Source organism: Pseudorca crassidens, chromosome 1 (assembly GCF_039906515.1).
Source record: "Pseudorca crassidens isolate mPseCra1 chromosome 1, mPseCra1.hap1, whole genome shotgun sequence".
In the NCBI taxonomy this organism is placed as follows: domain Eukaryota; kingdom Metazoa; phylum Chordata; class Mammalia; order Artiodactyla; family Delphinidae; genus Pseudorca; species Pseudorca crassidens.
The window spans coordinates 44,342,819-44,363,224 of NC_090296.1; the positions used below are offsets into that span (position 1 = coordinate 44,342,819).

Consider the following 20,406-nt stretch of genomic DNA (forward strand, 5'->3'; position numbering starts at 1 on the left):
ACTTTGAGATATAATTGACATTCAATAAGCTGCATGTATTTGAACTGTACAATTTGATAACTTTGGTAAATTATGTGTACATTTGTGAAACTGTAACGCAGTCAAGATAATGAACAGATCCATCACCTCCAAAAGTTTCCTTCTGCCCTTTTAAAATCTCCCTTTCGCCTCTATTTCTGTCCTTGGGCAACTGCTGATCTGCTTCACTGTAGATTAGTTTTCAAAAAGAAGGGGATGCTTCAGTACTGAGTCTTGAAAGCTAAATAGGATTTTTCAAGAAATTGATTAATTTTCTAGAATTTTTAATAAATGGGGTTATAGTATATTATAGTGTATACATGTGTTTCTGGATTCTTTAACTCGGCATAAATATTTTGAAATTCATTCGTGTGTATTAATTAGTATGTTCTTCTATTGCTGAGTAGTATTTTATTTAATGAATATGCCATAATTTGTTTATCCATTTACCTATTGATGGCAGTTTAGATTGGCTCCAGTGTTTGACTATTACAAATGAAGTTGCTGTGAATATTCATGCATATGTCTTTATGCAGACATATGCTTTCATTTCTGCTGAGTAGCTATATGATGTGATACGGTAATTCTTTTTACGAAACTGCCAAACTGTTTTTCAAAGTTGTTTCGTTTGACATTCTTACCAGCAGTATATGAGAGAGTTGCATTTGTTCCACATGATTTCCAACATTTGGTATGATCAGTCTTTATTTTAGAGTCTAATAAGGTATGTAATGATACCTTATTATGGTTTTAGTTGGCATTTTCCTAATGACTAAAGATGAGCATCTTTTCTTGCATTTATTTGCCATTCATGTATATTATTTGGTGTATTTTGCGTGCGTTTTTTAAAATTGGGTTGTCTGTTTTATTTTTTGACAGTTGTATATCTGGTTAAAATTCATTTATTCGATATATGATTTACAATTGTTTTCTTTCAGTCTGTGGCTTGTCTTTTTCATATCTAAAGAGTATTTCAAAGAATGGAAGTTATTAATTTGATGATATCCAATTTAACACTTTTCTGTTATGGGAGGTATTTTTGGTATCATATTTAAGGAATCTTTGCCTAACCTAAGGTCACAAAGATTTCCTTTTATATTTTCTTTCTTTTGTTTATTTTCTTAAGTTTTCTTTCTTTTTAAAAAAAATACATATTTTTAAAAGTTTTCAACAATTTTGAAAGGTTACTTTCCATTTACAGTTATTAGAAAATATTGGCTATATTCCCTTGAGCCTATCTTACCCCAGTGGTTTCTGCCTGCCACTCCCCAACCCTTACATTGCCCCCTGCCCCCCTGCTCTGTAACCACTAGTTTGTTCTCTGCATCTGTGAGTCTGCTTCTTTTTTGTTGTATCATTAGTCCGTTGCATTTTTTTAGATTCCACATATAAGTGATATCATACAGTATTTGTCTTTTTCTGTATGACTTATTTCACTTAGCATAATGCCCTCGGAGTCCATCCATGTTGCTGCAAATGGCAAAATTTCATTTTTTTTAATGGCTGAGTAGTATTCCCATGTATATATATATACCACATCTTCTTTATTCATTCATCTGCTGATGGACACGTAGGTTGCTTCTGTATCTTGGCAGTTGTAAATAATGCTGCTCTGACTATTGGGGTGCATGTATCTTTTGGAATTAGTGTTTTTGTTTTTTTCGGATATATACCCAGGTATGGAATTGCTGGGTCATATGGTAGTTCTATTTTCAGTTTTTTGAGGAACCTCCATACTGTTTTTCATAGTGGCTGTGCCAGTAGGAATGTTTACATTCCTACTAACATTGTACAGGGTTCTTTTTCTTCACATCCTTGCCAACATTTGTTGTTTGTAGACTTGATAGCCATTCTGTATGAGGTGTGACATGGTATCTCATTGTGATTTTGATTTGCATTTCTCTGATGATCAGTGATGTTGAGCATCTTTTCATCTGCCTGTTGGCCATCTGTTTGTCTCCTTTGGAAAAATGTCTGTTCAGATTCTCTGCCCATTTTTTAATCAGGTTTTTTTTTGGATATTGACTTGTATGAGTTTTTTTATATATTTTGGATATTAACCCCTTATCTTGCATATCATTTGCAAATATCTTTTCCCATTCAATATGTTGCCTTTTTGTTTTGTTGATGGTTTCCTTCGTTGTGCAAAAGCTTTTAAGTTTGATTGTGTCCCGTTTGTTTATTTTTGCTTTTGTTTCCCTTTCCTGAGGAGACAGATCCAAAAAAATATCGCTAAGACCTATGTACTGCCTATGTTTTCTTCTAGAAGTTTAATACTACACTGTTTTGATCACTGTAACTATAAATCTTGAATAAGGTAGTGTGAGTCCTCTAACATTACCATAGAAAGCGTTTTCATATAAGTCTGATAATCAATTTTTCATTTTCTGGGGAAAAAAAAGTTTGGGATTTTGACTGGAGTTGCTTTGAATCTATAGTTCTGTTTGTGGAGAATTGACGTCTTAGCAATATTGAGTTCTCAAATACAGTTGATTTTTATATGTTGATTTTGTACCTGCAACCTGACTAAACTCGCTTATTCTAATAGCATTTTTTGTAGATTCCACAGGATTTTCTGTATAGAATATCATGTTTTCTGCCAATAAAGTCAGTTTTACTTATTCCTTTCAATATAGATGCCTGTTGTTTTGTCTCTTGCCTTATTGCCCTGGTGAGAACCTCCAATACAATGCTGACTATAAGTGGCGAGAACATACACCTTGCATTATTCTTTTTGTTTGTTTGTTTTTTAATCTTTTTTTTAAACATCTTTATTGGAGTATAATTGCTTTACACTGGTGTGTTAGTTTCTGCCATATAACAAAGTGAATCAGCTATACGTATACATATATCCACATATCCCCTCCCTCTTGCTTCTCCCTCCCACCCTCCCTATACCCTGCATTATTCTTGTCTTTATCATTAATATGATGCTAACTGTAGGTTTTTCTTTTTTTAAATTTTTTTTTATTGACGTATAGGTTTTTTAAATTAATTAATTTATTTATTTATTTATTTTTGGTTGTGTTGGGTCTTCGTTGCTGTGCACGGGCTTTCTCTAGTTGTGGCGAGCAGGGGCTACTCTTCGTTGAGGTGCACAGCCTTCTCATTGTGGTGGCTTCTCTTGTTGCGGAGCATGGGCTCTAGGCGCGCGGGCTTCAGTAGTTGTGGCTCGAGGGCTCTAGAGCCCAGGCTCAGTAGTTGTGGTGCGTGGGCTTAGTTGCTCCGTGGCATGTGGGATCTTCCCAGACCAGGGCTTGAACCCTGTCCCTTGCACTGGCAGGCAGATTCTTGACCACTGCACCACCATGGAAGCCCCTATTGACATATAGTTGATTTACAATATCGTGTAACTTTCAGGTGTACAGCACAGCAATATATATACATATAAATATGTAACCTCATAGGTTATTAATATTGAATATAGTTCCCTGTGCTATACAGTAGGTCCTTGTTGGTTATCTGTTGTTGTTTTTTTTTTTGTGGTATGCGGACCTCTCACTGTTGTGGCCTCTCCTGTTGCGGAGCACAGGCTCCGGACGCACAGGCTCAGCAGCCATGGCTCACGGGCCTAGCCGCTCCACAGCATGTGGGATCTTCCTGAACTGGGGCACGAACCCGTGTCCCATGCATCGGCAGGCAGACTCTCAACCACTGCGCCACCAGGGAAGCCCAGGTTATCTGTTTTATACATAGTAGTGTGTATATGTTAATCCCAGCCTCCTAATTTATCCCTCTCGCATCCTGCTTTCCCCTTCGGTAACCATAAGCTTGTTTTCTGTGTCTGTGAGTCTCTTTCTGTTTTGGAAATAAGTTCGTTTGTGTCGTTTCTTTTTCTTTTAGATTCCACATATAAGGTATATCATATGAGATTTGTCTTTCTCTAATAATTAACGATGTCGAGCATCTTTTCATGTGCCTCTTGGCCATCTGTCTTCTTTGGAGAAATGTCTATTTAGGTCATCTGCCCATGTTTTGATTAGGTTGTTGGTTTTTTTGTTATTGAGCTTTATGAACTGTTTGTATATTTTGGAAATTAATCCCTTGTTAGTCGCATCATTTGTAAATGTTTTCTCCCATTCTGTAGGTTGTCTTTTAGTTTTGTTTATGGTTTCCTTTGCTGTGCAAAATCTTTTAAGTTTAATTAGGTCCCATTTGTTTTTCATAGATGCTGTTTATCAGATTGATGAAATTCTTTTATTCCTAGTTTTCTGGGTGTTTTTATAAGGATTAGATGTTAGACTTTGTCAAATGCTTTTGTTGTTGTTGTTCTGTTAATGTGGTTGGATTACATTGATTTCCAAATGTTAACCTTGCATTCCTTTGATAAACCCCATTGGTCATCACGTATTATCCTATTTATGTATGGTTGGATTAGGTTTGCTAAACTTTTGTTAAGAATTTTTGTGTTTGCCTTCAAGAGGGATATTGATGTGTACATATTTTTTTCTCGTAATGTCTTTGTGTAGTTTTGGTATCAGGGTAATGTTTGCCTCATAGAATAAGTTGGAAAGTGTTCCTTCCTCCTCAATATTCTGGAAGAGTTTATCTAAAATTGGTGTTATATTTTCCTTAAATATTTGGTAGAACTCACTAGTGAAGTCATTTGGGCCTGCAGTTTTTAACTTTGTGAGGGTTTTAAACTACAAATTAACTTCTCTAGTAGATATGGAGCTATTTTAGTTACCTGTTTCTTTTTAAGTGAGTTTTGGTAGTTTGTGTCTTTTAAGATTTGTATATTTCACACAAATTGTTGAATTTATTGGGATTAAGATGTTCATGGTATTGCCTTACTATCTTTTTTTTATGGTCAATTGATTTTGTGTGTGTGTGTGTGGTTTTTAATTGAAGTATAATTTGTTTACAGTGTTAAGTTTCTGGTGTATAGCAAAGTGATTCAGTTATATATACATAATATATATAATATATATATTCTTTTTCAATATAGGTTATTATAAGATATTGAATATAGTTCCCTTTGCTTTACAGTAGGACCTTGTTGTTTATTTTATATATAGTAGCTTATTATCTTTTTAACGTTTGTAGAATCTTTAGCGATGTCGCTTATTCATTTTTGATGATTGGTATTTTTGTGTGTGTGATCATTCTGGCTGGAGGTTTATCAGTTTTATTGGTTTCCCCAGAGAATCAGCTTTTGGTATCATTGACTTTTCTGTTTTCTGTTTTGTATTTCACTCTTTATTTTCCACTCTTTATTACGTCTTTTCCACTCTTTATTACGTCTTTTCTTTCTGCTTACTTGGGTTTCATTTCCCCTTCTTTTTCTAGTTTTTTAAGGTGGAGGTGAGACATTGATTAGAGACCTTTCTTATTTTCTAATATAGGCATTTAGTCTTATAAATTTCCCTTTAAGGTACTGCTTTAGCTGCATACCACAAATTTTAATTTGTTGTATTTATTTTCATTCAGTTCAAAATACTTCTAAATTTCCCTTTTGATTTCTTTTGGCCCAAGAGTGGCTTAGAAGTGTGTTATTTCATTTCCAGATATTAGGGGATTTTTTAGATGTCTTTCTGTTATTGATTTAAATTTGATTCCGTTGTGGTTAGAGGACATACTTTGTGTGATATGAATCCATTTTAAATTTATCAAGACTTGTTTTTTAGCCCAGAATATGATCCATCTTGGTAAGTGTTTTATGAATACTTAAAGAAAATGTATATCCTGATGTTGTTGGATAGCGTATTCTATGAATGTCAGTTAGGTCCAGTTGATTAACAGTGTTGTTTATGTCTTTTATATCCTTACACATATTCAGTCTACCTCTTCAATGAGTTATGCATGAATGTACGGATGTAGAGAGGAGGAATGTGAAAAATTAAATTTATTCTTTGTGGCTTGCTAAGGGCATTTGTTAAGCATCAGTGAGCAAAGAAGGAAGGTGAGGGTTGTGGTAGAGAGACTGATGAAGGGTAAAGGTTAGGATTGTATTAAGACCAGGAAGGGAATTGAGTAATACCAAATTAGTATTTACAATCAGTAGAGATTTAGGGAATTTAAAGTGGGTTATGCACTTCAGTGCCCATTACTCTGAGAGTGGATCACAAATGGAGACTACAAGTAGGCAACAATCAATTGATAAATAATATAGGAAGCAGTTATAAGAAGTTGAGAGGTAATTTTCTAACTTTTAAAGAGGGATTTAATTTTCTCAGCATAATTACTAATAATTCCTTTACTAAGTAGTTAATCAGCAGCAGCAACATCAACATCAAAATGAAAATTTATTATTGTGAACCTATTATATGCCAAACACTGAGCTAAAAATACCTTACATGCATTTTCATACTTTATTTTCACCTCAAGGCTAGGATATAAGTACTATTAATATTATTCCTACCTTACAGATGAAGAAATTGAGGCTTGGTGGGGTTAAATAACATCTCAAGGGTTCACTCAACCAGGAAGTGATGAAAGTGGGATTTGAGTCTATCGTATTTTATAGTGTGTCTGTTATTGATTTCCCATCCCCACCCTCCAATAAAATAAAGAATCCTTTTTGTTCTGAGTTTTACTAGAATAGCATTTGTTCATTTGGTGTCTCTCAAAATTCTTTTACTGTGACTCACAATAAAAAAGGCACTTTACCTGGCAGTTGAGTGTACATTTATTATATGTATTTATGTGTGTGTGTGTTATGTTTATATGTGTTTATTTCATTAAAACATATTTGGTTTTAATGTGTACTTTAGACATTATTTTCTATTGGTTCTCTCTTCTTTTCTCTCTTTCTTTCTTGTCACAGTCCACTAATGGGTTACAATCCAGGTCAGAAAAACATTGATCTAGTCTAAGCCAGGAGAGTTGTAGACAGACACGGAGCATTGTAACTGTATGTATATGAGAAAGGCATTTTGGGTGGGCAGGAGGAGTTTTAAGTTATCATTTTGATACCTGAATACTGACTATGTCTTATACAAAGTTGATTGCTAAAAAAAAAAAAAAAGTATTGCCTTTTTTTAAAGGTAAACTTGAGGAATGATCTATTTGGTTTTTGTTTTTAAAGCTCTCTGATCCTTCTGATTTACCAAGGAATGCCTTTAGAATTTTTACCATTCTTGTGGAATTTTTATGTATTGAACATATTGATTATGCCTTGGAAACAGGACTTGCTGGTAAGTATATTTATTTGTGTTATACTTCGTGTTAAATTCCTTTGATCCTATTTGGTTAAACTATGCATAATGTTGTTTTATATATATTCAACTCTATCTGTCAAATGCAGTTCAGTGCAACAAAATGCTTTTTGAGCTTCTGTAACAAGGATTTGTCATATGCTAGAAGCTATAGAAAGACACAGTTCTCATATTGCTTACATTGACCAGGGCTACATGAGTCACTACAGTGAATGGAAGAATGTAATACAATGCTGTAAGCTATGAAATGCCAAAGGAGCAGAAATGGAAGTGACAGCAATTCTGGTTGAGACAGTTGAGTAAAGTAAGATTTAGAAAGGAAAGTAAGACTTTTCAAAATAAGCCTGGAGAGGAATAGATTCATATAAAATTTTTTCTTTTATTTTTGGTCTTCTGGGTTTACTGGTATTAATAGGATAATAATGACTTCTTCCCTAAATTCCAGTCCCATTAATTCAGTTGCCTCCTTGACCTCTCTCACCTGTTCTGTGTGCATCTCAAATTTAATATATCCCAAATGAAACTCTTTATCTTCCACCTAAACTTCCTTTCCCCTTCTTTTCCATGTCTTTAAAAGGCATTACTATTTACTGTTTGCTCAAGGCCCAAACCCCGGAGTTATCATAATTCTTCTTTTCATCAAACCTGATAGCCAGTCTATCAGCAAATCCTGTCTGTATACTGCGAAACATAACTCAAATTCGTCTACTTTTCTCCATTTTTGCTGATGCCACCCTGATTTAAAGATCATCATCTCTATCCATTCCTAACTGGTCTCTTTGTGTACATTCTTACCTTTCCAAATAACTGACTCCATGTAACAGTTATGTTATAAATTCAAGGGTCTTAAAATTTCTTGCTTAAGACCCTTTAGTGGTTTCCTGTTACTGTTAGGGGAAAAACAACAAAAAACTCTTTATGAAAGTATAGCTTTTTATCTGGCCTCCTCTTATATATTCATCTTCATCTCATATTGCATTTCCCCTCACTACCCCAGCCCCTTTGGCCTTCATTCATTTTCCTCACTCAGGTTCTTTGCACTTGGTATCTCCCTACCCCCCAATCCTTTTCCTTCAGCTCTTCTCATGTCTGGCTTTTCACCCTTCTGATCTTAGCTAAGGGGCTACCTTCTTAGAGAGGCCTTTGCTGATCGACCTAGCTAAAGTGACACCCCTTTCCCAGCCTAGTTACGCGTTATTTCATCATTGAATTAACTTTTTTCATAGCACTTGTTACAATGAAATTTTCACTTGTTAATATCTGCCTCACTCACCAGAATTCATTCATTGAACACATGCTTATTAAGTCCTTAACCTTGTACTCATGCAGCTTACATTCTTGTGGAAAAGATAGACAAATGACTAGTAAGTGCAATGAATAAAAATAAAATTGAGTAAGGAATAGAGAATAGTAATGGGAGGTAGGATGGGGAATTCAGGGGCAGAGGGCTTTTTTAGAAAGGCTGGTCAGAAAAGGCCTCTCTGAGGAGACATGAACCGGAGAGCTGAATGAAGTGAAGGAGTAAATTGAATATTTGGAGAAAGAGTATTTTAAGTAGAGAGAACAGCATGTAAGTTCTCTTGAATAGTGAACTTCACGGGAATCTTACCTGTCTTAAGAATCTTATCTGTCTTAATTGCCATTATAGGCTAGCACCTAGAAAGCACATAGCACATGCTCAAAAATGTTTGTATATAACTTCATTCCATAAAGTTTCTAAGGTTGAAGCAGAATTACCCATAATTCAGTAACCTTGTGGTTTATTCTTACCCTTTTTTTTTTTTTTAACCTGCAGGACATAGATAAGCATTTGTAGCCTGCTTCCCCCCTACTCCACCCAATACAGCAGAAACTTGACATCAAGTATTTAACATTTGCCATTTACAAATAAGCTAATGTGGTTATTTGTATTGGGATAATAATATCCACCTCAAAGATGTGAAGATTAAAGAAGATAATAAAAAAGTAACATGAATTTGATTCTATATGGTATGAAGGAGTTGTTCTTTACCTAGTATGGAAGCCTAGCTTATTCATTTTAATAGCAGTATTCATAATTTGGAAGGGCTTAAAAAATTTCCCGGTAGGATGAGAATGTCCTTTATACTCATAAACATTTTCCATGCAGCTATTTAGTTAGTACATACTGCTGTTATTTCTAATGATTTTATAAAATTCTGTCGTGCATATATATTATAAAGTTAACCACCCCCTATTATTAGACATCTTGGATCTTTTCAGCAATTTAGTAGTATAAATAATGCTACAGTGAACAATTGTAGAGCTTAAAGTGTTTTCCTTATTTTGAATTATTTTCTTTGGATAAAATTCTGGAAGTGAAATTACCAGATCAAAGTGTATTGCAAATTAAAAAAATTTTTATATGTATAAACGATTTTCCTAAGGGGTTTTTCCCCACTAATCTATACTGCTGCTGGCATGTATGATTATTCCAGCTTTTCTGCACACCACTGAATATTCTTTAAAAACTTTAATAATTTAGTGGTTAAAAATGTACATCACTATTGCCTTTTCATGTCTTTCATTAATAGCAAGGATTAGTATTTTCTACATGTGTATTGACTTTATTTTTTTCTCTTGTAAATTTGTGTTGGAGCCTTTAATTTTCTTATCAGTTGGTGATTTTGTCGTTTATGGGAAAATAAAACACCTTTATTTTCCATTTTTAAAACTTTGAAAAAAAATCCTCCTCCTGTAAAGAACTCTAGGTATTAAACTTTTGTTTTCTCATTTTCTGTGAGTATTTTTCCTAGCCCCTTATGTCTTTGAACTTTAGCTAGAAACATAAATGTCTGTGGTTAGTAGGGACCTTAGAGTTTAACTATTACTCTCTTACAAGAGAGGAAACAAATCTGGAGAGACCAGCTGTCTGTTTTGGGGTCAGAATGTGAAGTGGCTTGAATACAGTGCTGAAAATCTGGAATTTATTATTTTGACAGTGAGGAGACTTTGACTTATTTTTGAGGAAATAGTAGAGAACATGGTGAGTGAAATATGTTAAATACATTATTATGGCAACAATATATAGCATAAAAGATGAGATTTGAACCAGGATACTAATAAGAAAATTATTTTAACTGTTATCAGAGGTAAAGAGGCCTGGTTATAAGAAAAATGGTTATAAGAAAAATGATAGAAGTGTATTCATGGCTCATGAATCATTGCGCATAAGAGGGCAGAAAAGGGAAGGAGAAGGTATAGTCCAAGATGATTCATTTATTGATTGATTTATTTTTTATTTATCTCCACAAATAATGAAGACGAGTAGATAGTGAAAATTTGGATGTAAAAACTTTGGATGAATTTTATTAAATTATTAACAAGCTTAATTTTACTCTTCTGTCCACAAAAACTATTGCTGATTTAATGAAACAGCAGTTACTTTTATGCATGTTGTATATATAAAACCACATTCTTTTTTCTGTTGCTTACATGAATTTCTTTAATATGATTCTAACATATACATGCCTTCCAACTTTAGGAATTCCTTCTTCAGATTCTAGGAATGCAAATCTCTATTTTTTGGATGTTGTGCACCAGGCCAATACTATTTTTCATCTTTTTGACAAGCAGTTTAATGATCACCTTATGCCACTAATAAGGTTAGTCAAATTGTCTGATTTTCATTGGTGTTTCAATGAATATTATAGTATTCTACTTCTTGTTAAAATTTAAAAATAATAGATGTTTGTTAAAACATAAACAGGAACAGGAGGGTGTGAAATAAGTAAAAGCCCTTTTCCTCTTCCTTGCCTTCCTGTTTTCCTTCTGTGGTATTAATTTTGGTTTACTGAATGTGTCATAAACCTAAATCTGATATGAAAGACAACATCTAGCTTGTTCCCACTTATTATAATAAAAAGATGTACAATAACAATTTTATGAGATTAATAGGACAGGTTTTGATGAGGCATTAAATGAGGTTTGGTTTATATCTTCCTATCAATTTATGTGAACTTTTAAAGCATGTGAGGATTAAATAAGGTAGTATATATGTGAACGTGATTTTTAAAATTGTATGTGTAGTACTATAATTAAAGAGGAAGAATATTCATATAGAAGATAAAATTCTAGACATTTTGTATAAGCGTTGATATGCCAAGAAATAATTAGTCTAGAAATGATCTCAAAGATAAAGATTACTTGTGATCCCTGAATCACATTTTGAAAGGAAATTTACTTTTTAAAGAGCTCTAATGTCACATAACAAAGAATTCACGTAATTATTAGGGTTGCATATTCTTTAATATTTTGGGTGTTTTTTTATTATTCAGAAGGTAAATATGGCTACCAAGTTGGTTTTGTTTTTCGTTTTTTTTAATATAGGAAAGCTAAATACAATTGAATTGGGTGTTAGTCTGCAAATTTTAATTAGTATAATTTGCTATATTCTCAAGACTTTGTGATTTTTCTTACTGAAATACCAGAAATTTAATTAAAAAGGAAACCAAATAATTTCAGAATATCAAAATCACATATTTATATTCTAAAGGGATGTCTCCTCCAGATGAAAGTAATAAATCTAAATCCTCCTCTTCCTTCTCTTTTAACGGGTTAATTTTTCCTAGCATGACTATTGTAATGAATTGGGCATAGTGAATACTAAATAATTACTTTACTATTTATATGCTTCTTGGATTGGGGAGCAAATTATAATGTGTGTGTGTGTGTGTGTGTGTGTGTGTGTGTGTGTGTGTGTGTGTGTGTGTGTGTGTGTAGGTATATAGCTATACACATATGCCTATGAAAAACTGTTAGAATTGTAAGGCTACTAATGTGATCTTTTTCCCCCTTTAAACATTCAATAGCTCTTCTCCTAAGTTATCTGAATGCCTGCAGAAGAAAAAAGAAATAATTGAACAGATGGAGATGAAATTAGATACTGGCATTGACAGGCAAGTTGTTAGTTTTACTATTTCTCTTGCATTTTTGTTGTTGTGTTTATTTTTTTATTTAAAAAAATTTTTAACCTCTTTATTGGAGTATAATTGCTTTACAATGTTGTGTTAGTTTCTACTGTATAACAGAGTAAATCAGTTATATGTATACGTATATCCCAATATCCTCTCCCTCTTGTACCTCCCTCCCACCCTCCCTATCCCACCCCTCTAGGTGGTCACAAAAAGCACCGAGCTGATCTCCCTGTGCTATCTCTTGCGTTTTTTTTAAATTGTAAAAACACCATGAAAATGATTTTCAGAGAAGAATAAAGTCTATTTTAATTCCACCATCCTGCTATAACGTTTGATTTTATTTTTACATATTGCTTTCATCTTTATTAGAATGTTGTTTTTATTGCCTTCCAGGTTTATTATTTATGGAAGTCAGTATGTTTAGACTTACTTTTAAAGCAGATTCTATTTAATATATTTTTTTGTAGATGCCCCCTCCTACACATACACACACACACCCTCTCGCTCTCCCTCTCTCCAAACTCCTTAAAAATGGTATGTAACATAGAAGATTTTATTTTCAGTTAGAACTGTCAGGCTAATATCTGAAATGCTTTAAATAAATTTACTGATTTTCTAAAAGTAACTTCCATTAAGTGAATGCAGACTCTATATTCAAAAAAATATTTGTAATGTTTATTGTAGTTAATTACCTGTTCATAATATGGAGCAGTGAATCTCTGTCTTTTGAGATGGTAGTGGGCATTTATTTATTGATGATGATAATAGCTACTATTTGGTTTGGCCAGAAAGTTTGTTCGGGTTTTTGTAACATGAAAAACCCGAACGAACTTTTTGGCCAACTCAATATTTATCAAGAATTTGCGGACTTCCCTGGTGGCACAGTGGTTAAGAATCTGCCTGCCAACTCAGGGGACACAGGTTTGAGCCCTGGTCCGGGAAGATCCCACATGCCGCGGAGCAATGAAGCTTGTGCGCCACAACTACTGAGCCTGCGAGCCACAACTACTGAGCCCGCGTGCCACAACTACTGAAGCCCGCGCGCCTAGATCCCGTGCTCCACAACAAGAGAAGCCACCGCAATGAGAAGCCCATGCACCACAATGAAGAGTAGCCCCTGCTCACCGCAACTAAAGAAAGCCCATGCACAGCAATGAAGACCCAATGCAGCCAAAAATAAATAAATGAATAGATAAATAAATAAATTTATTAAAAAAAGAAAAGAATTTGCTATGTGCCGGGCACAGTACAAGGATCTTTACCTGTATAATTTCATTTATTAAGTAGGAAATACTATTCCCATTTTACAGGTGAGGAAATGAAAGCTAAAGAAATGAGGTAGTTTGCTCAAGATCATAATGCTGGATATTTGGGACTCAAATTCTAAAGCCCACGCTACTAGGTTTGGGCATATTTTTATTTATTGTAATTCTCCTCCTTTCTCTTCTATTCAAGAAAACATATTTGAATATAAGTTAGTTACAGGAACTCTAGCCCTTAATATCTTTGTCTTTTGCCTATCTATTATCCTTTCCCAGCTTTATTTTATTCATTGTTGTGCTTAGATTGCTTGGTCCATCTCTTTAATTACTCCCTCATAATTACCCTAAAATTTATTTCCTTTAACCATAATTATCTTACAGATCCTAAAATCTGGATTAATGCAGACTCTTTTATTCCCATAACTGGATGGCTGATTGCTGTTGGAGAGTGCCACATAACTCAAACATTATTCGTGCCATTACAAACACATACTCTCATTTCTCAACTGGGTCTTCAGTACCACTTGTTCAGCCTCCTGCTTGTCCTTAGACTGTGAAACTCGGGTTCTTCTCACCTGTTCTTCTAAACTTTGGCCATTCCTCATAAGCCCCTCTATCTTACTGCCTTCCTAAGCATTCTCCAAATATAGTTGTTAAGGAAACAAATTAGTGACAGTCTTCTAAGATCTTTAAGATTTCCTTAAATAGAGTAATGGGCAAATGAATCTTTGCCCTGTGTTTTGAGCAGGAAGCTAATAAAACTAAGAGGTCTTTGATGTCAAGACCTAGAATTTACTTTTTTGAAATCTAAAGTATACCCATAGTAAAATAGTATCATGGTGACATGAAATGAAATAATTTAAATTTAATTTATTATAAATAATATAAATAAAAGTAAAAATAAAGTAAATTAAATGGATCAAATACATGGTGTTCTCAATTCTCTAGGACATTAAATTGTATGATTGGACAAATGAAGCATATCTTGGCTGCAGAACAAAAGAAAACAGATTTTAAGCCAGAAGATGAAAACAATGTTTTGATTCAGTATACTAATGTGAGTAAAATGATTCAGTATGCTACTAAGAATATCTGCTTTGTTTGTACTTTTGTTAACATTTCATTGATGTATCTTATTATGCTCCACGTTTTTTTATTTTATACTTAGAGATTAATGAGAAACTATATGTGTTTTCTCCTTAGCTAAGCTGATACACATTTCTATGTAATAAGTATAGAAAAAATTTTTACAGGCCTGTGTTAAAGTCTGTGCTTATGTAAGAAAACAAGTGGAGAAGATTAAAAATTCCATGGATGGGAAGAATGTGGATACAGTTTTGATGGAACTTGGAGTACGTTTTCATCGACTTATTTATGAGCATCTTCAACAATATTCCTATAGTTGTATGGGTGGCATGTTAGCAATTTGTGATGTTGCTGAATATAGGAAGTGTGCCAAAGACTTCAAGGTATGTATTCACAAATACCAAACTTGTAAATAGGTTCAAGAACATAAGTCAGATCATAAAAAATGTGTACTGACTTATAATCATCAGTGAAAAATTTATAACTTTTGTTGACATGGTAGTGAAACAGATCTAACATTTCCTAACTGAAAAAGTATTGTTGCAGTCATATTTTCAATATTAACACATTTTTGCTTTGAGCTTTATTTTAGACAAGGCCATATTTCAGTTCCATAGTCCGAATGACCTTATTAAATAACGCCCATGACTAATGCTGCATATATCAGATATCAGGAAAATATGTTCTTTCTTCATGTACATCTCTCTGAAATCAGTTTCCCTTAATGTTTAAATTATTTAAGAAACCTGCTAAATCAATGATAACTAATCCTAGTTTACAAAAGTATAAATGATTATTACTATTTAAGAAAATTGGCATAATATGAATCTTTTCAAAAAGATTATAGTGAGTTTTATAATGTCTGAAATATTTGAGTTTTAACGCTTCAGGAACTTTAAAAAATTCTAACATTGAACTGAATAACAGTATGTAAGTGAGGAGAATTTACAAACTGATTGTAAAACTAAACATTATCTTGTTTCAATGTTATTTTTTTCCTTCCCTTATCTCAATTCAGATTCCTCTGGTATTACAGCTTTTTGATACTCTGCATGCACTTTGCAATCTTCTGGTAGTAAACCCAGATAATTTAAAGCAAGTCTGCTCAGGAGAACAACTTGCTAATCTGGACAAGAACATTCTTCACTCCTTCGTACAACTTCGTGCTGACTATAGATCTGCCCGCCTTGCTCGACATTTCAGCTGAGGTTGAATTTACAAGGGCAGTGTGTTGTACTTCAGCAGGCCTTGGTTGATAGAAAGCACAGGCGGTTTCTTATGACACAGCCAACATTTTATTGATAAATGACTGTTTAGAAAAACAGCAGCCATACTTACCCTTGAGATTTTATTTGAAATTTGGACACTACTAAGCATATTTTGCTCTTTTCCCTTAAGTTGGATTTTAATTCCGTTTTTGAACTTATAAATTTCAAACTCTGTAAAGCTATATGTCATTGTTTTCATCCTGGAAAATGTTAGTGTCAGAAGGCAAATGAGATGTTACCAGTGTTCTGGTTCATGTTCTTTAACATAGTCCATTGGGAAATTTCACCATCCTGTTTCGCACTAAAGATGGGTAAAATCCAGCAAAACTACATTTATTATTTATCAATTTTCAGTGACCTTTTCAGCACTGGTAATTGTGAATCAGGTTATTTTAGGTTTTCCTAGAGAACTTTCTGCTTCTTTCAGAAGGTTAATTAACAATTGGGCATAATTTTTGTAGTTGGTTGATTGGATTTTTCTGAGGTACAACAATAATACTATTCCAAGAAAAATGTTATAAACAAAACTAAAATGATGAAATGTTTTATGTAGGTATTAGCAGTGGATCAGAATACATCTGCTTTCTGGGTAAAAAAAAAAACTTAAATGTTTACAATTTCTTATTTGGTAAACAGATTTTTAAGCCAATACTAGCAAGAAATTAATAAAATTACCTTATTTTATATTTTGCTTAAGATAAGGTGGAGGATCTTAATTAAAGGACCATATTTATTCATTATTTTAATATTACAAGGGAAGTAAAAAAATGAGGTGTGGTCTAAATGGTGCATATGAGAAGTATTGACAGTGTTTAGCAACAATGCAGTCCTTTAAGATTTCTACCTTTATGCAAAACTGGAATAAGATGGAATGGCTAAACATGCAGGTAGTCTTCTATTTTAAGAGGAATTGGGAATTGATAGTTAGCATTATATTCTAAGTCTCAAAATAAACTTTGCAAGGACTAGTTGCTTTTTAAATCTATAGTTTCTGTCATTACCTTTTTCAGGGCATTTCTGAAGCGATTCCTACTGAATGTAGTTAATTGAATTGGCTTAATATGGTGGCAGAATAAATCACTTATAAAATTTTAAACATCAAGCAGAAATTTAGAAATATCTTTACTCTAAAAACTATAAACTTGCTCTGTGAGAATGCATTCTTAGCTATATGTAGTGTTTCAGCTTTCATTGTGTTTTTCATAGTCTTCAGGAACAGATAAACTTTAATGTTCAACTCATTCTTGACTTTTCTTTTTCCTTTAATGTAGGCTTTTTGGCCTAATTTTGGAAAACTAATTTTAAGAATATGTTTCTGGGGCTTCCCTGGTGGCGCAGTGGTTGACAGTCCGCCTGCCGATGCAGGGGACACGGGTTCGTGCCCCAGTCTGGGAAGATCCCACATGCCACAGAGCGGCTGGGCCCGTGAGCCATGGCCGCTGAGCCTGCGTGTCCGGAGCCTGTGCTCTGCAACGGGAGAGGCCACAACAGTGAGAGGCCCGCGTACCGAAAAAAAAAAAAAAAAAGAAAAAGAAATATGTTTCTGAATGTTCATCAGCTTTACCCAAACTTCCAGGTCCAGAGCGAGCTAGCTACTGTTTAAGTTACTATTGACTGAATTTTCTTCATTTTCTATTTAGCCCAGTGTTATCAGGGTAAGCAAGAGAAATGAAGCATGCCAACTTTTGTCAAAGCATTTTAGGAAATTGTGGCAGCTTTAGAAGGCTGTCTAATTTTCTATTCCTTAGCCAAAGGAAAGCCAGAACAGGTTTTGGTTACTAGAGAAAGTCATATGCTTGTACTATTGCCATTTTAGAAAGCTCTGATGTGAATTCAAATTATACCTCTGTTACTTAAAGCCAACAATTTTAAAGCAGTAGTTTTACTGGCCACTTGAACTCTTTGTACACAGTGTCAATTTGTAAAAAAATAAAAAGGAAAAAAATATCAAATAAAACATGAGAGAACACTTTAAGACTTCCAAATCAGAAAAGTGCTTCAAATTATTTTGTTTGGATTAATTTTTTAAATGTAAAACATATATTTGTTGCTTAGATATTTTGTTAATTATTATTTCCATGTTTGAGTTCTGTGCAATATTTTCCATTATGTCCATTGACAGGACAGTAACAAAGAAAACTCATAAGTGACTACTTAATTTAGAAGTGTTAACATTAATGCTCAATAAACAAATTCCCTGCAATTGTTTTTTTTTTATTTCACTCCATTTTTACATTTTGAGGACATACATACTGAATTTTATAAATTATTTTTTATTTAAATTTTTAAGATGTTTCTTATTTTTCATAGCATAGGTCTTCCTTTTTAAGCAGAAAAATACTTGACTATATAATCAAAATTAGAAACAGATTGTCTTTCTCTAAGAAAAAAAATTTGTTATATAAAGCAGTATGCATTCTTTGCATTCATTGTATTTCATTTTGAAAGTATTTTTCATATTAATGGACACTACAAAATTCTCAAAATATATGGCTCAAAAGAGATGGTCAATAAGTAAAATGTTTTTCATATGCACATGGTAAAATTTTAGGTAGCGATAATGGAACTTTGTATATCAGTAACTTTAGTCAACATTTGAATAAGGAAAATCTTTATAATTTTCTGTAGTTTCACATGAGCTAACATGCAATGTTTAGATAATGTTTTGAAATTGAAAATAGACTCTTAAACACTGCATTTTTAGAAAATGCAGAAACACTCGATAAAAAGCTTGAGTGTATTATGTTTTCATAACACAGAAAGTGAAATATAGAACACAGGTTTAAGAAGGAAGTGTAACTTCTATAAGTTATGATATTGAAAATGACAGCTAACCAAAGTAGCTGAATACTTCTTATGAGGAATTGTTAAATAATGGCTGGTTGCATCTTTAGACAGTTGGTTATCTGACTATTTCAAGACAGTTATTAGTAGCCTCATTTTGAATATCCCCATGTTTGCAAGTCCCTAGCACCTTTCTTGTTTTAAAAAGAGCTTCTAAGTAAGTTAATTCATGGTATATTTTAGACCATCCCTTTCCTTTCACTTTAAATATATCACTCTGAATATCAGCCTTCTCACTCACCATAAAATAATTTAATTAGCCAGTAGATCGACTCAAAGTGGAGAATTTACTGCTTCCTTAAAATGCCTTTTTCTCATCTATGATGGTGAAATATTTACATCTATCTAGATAAAGAGATTTTTGTTCTTGAAATGCCACAAAACCCATTAAGGTGGTCATGTTTATGAAGTAGTGCTTAAGGCATGCTTGAACTGCACGTGAGAGTAAGTAAGGTTCCCTGGGTGCATAATTTGTTAGTGACTTTAAAAGCTCAGATCTGGGAGTTTAATTTTTTTTTTAATACAAAAATATTCTATGTATTACCGTTTATTGCCCATTGACTCAGAAGTATGACATATTTTCTAGAAGCATAGTGATTTCTAGTGGAGAATTTGACATATGAAGCATTCTGAGCTTTCATCCAATTAGTTTAACTATATTCAGTCCCTGTAGTACTTCTCTCTGCTTGAAGAAGTCTGTCCTGAAATACGTTGTGTACTTTGGAGGAAAAGACCAGTCCATATTGTTACTGTAAATAATTCTACATAAAGTAAAAATAGCATTTAAAAATTTTTGATGCATAATAAAGTATAGCTATATTTATTGACTTTAGTCCCATGCACTGTGCTAAGCCCTTTACATATATTATCTCATTTGGTTTCAAAGGAGCCCTAGGAGTAGGGTACTGTTATCTCCATTTGACAGACCCTGTGCACAGAAAGTTTTAAGTAGATCTGCTCAAGGTCTACAGCTAAGTAAAAGACTCAGATAGAAACCTGAATGTTTCTCACACTTTATCTTCTATACACTGTTCTCCTTATGCAACATAAAATATTGTTTGATAGACTCATTAGTTTTGCTTAGTCTAATTTTCTTTTCATCCAATGTTTGGTTCTCGTTGTAGTGTTTAGATTATGAAGTTGAGATACAGGGCTAATATCTGATTTACTGTTAGACTTTTTCGTAATGTGTCCGGTGTGTGGTCATACTTTTATAAAATTTGGTTTTTAAAATTTTATAAGTGGTCATGAAATTTTAATTGAATTTTAAGTGTGTACCTACTAGAAATCTTTCCATCAAAAAGTTCTTTAGTGAGTTATTTTGCATAATCATAATACTGTTTGAGTAATTTTTGCAACAGAAAGACTTCAGGTATTTTGTACCATATTTTGTAACATGGGAGTGAATGACAACTCTACCTTGAAAGATATGAAGAAATCAGTATTTCTACCTTCAAAAACAGACTATTTTAATGTCACAAGTTTGCCAATTCTGTTGTTTATTTAGTGCATTGGTAGTTTTAAATGGCTAATGCTGGAGTGAAAACATGGAGAAAAATGTACTCTATGTATTAGCAATAGGGGTCATTTTTATGTAATCAAATATTGCATATTTAATCTTTTTAAAATTGCCTTAACTCTTAACTTTTATTCTTACCACTGATCAATCTTTCTCTTTCCAAATTTAGGGGAGAAACAATCCTCAAGTGTATATAGGAGAGAAACCTGACACATTAGAGAGTAAGAATTTTAATTGGTGATTTGAAGCAGCTGGGTTGATAACCCTGGGCTTAACAAGACTGATATTTTTAAACTAGGCCCTGTATACTTTAACATT

General features: G+C 33.3%; 1 protein-coding gene across 1 annotated transcript in view; it reads left to right on the plus strand.

The window, feature by feature from the left end:
* The window catches only part of EXOC5 (exocyst complex component 5), a 47,712-nt gene extending 29,784 nt beyond the window's left edge, over positions 1 to 17,928 (plus strand). Inside the window, exons 13-18 of the mRNA XM_067734677.1 lie at positions 7,046 to 7,154; positions 10,678 to 10,798; positions 12,005 to 12,091; positions 14,320 to 14,428; positions 14,625 to 14,840; positions 15,476 to 17,928. Of these exons, the coding sequence (XP_067590778.1) occupies positions 7,046 to 7,154; positions 10,678 to 10,798; positions 12,005 to 12,091; positions 14,320 to 14,428; positions 14,625 to 14,840; positions 15,476 to 15,664 (831 nt within the window). The 3' untranslated portion in view covers positions 15,665 to 17,928. The remainder of the gene's footprint in view (positions 1 to 7,045; positions 7,155 to 10,677; positions 10,799 to 12,004; positions 12,092 to 14,319; positions 14,429 to 14,624; positions 14,841 to 15,475) is intronic.
* The last annotated feature ends 2,478 nt before the right edge of the window (positions 17,929 to 20,406 follow it).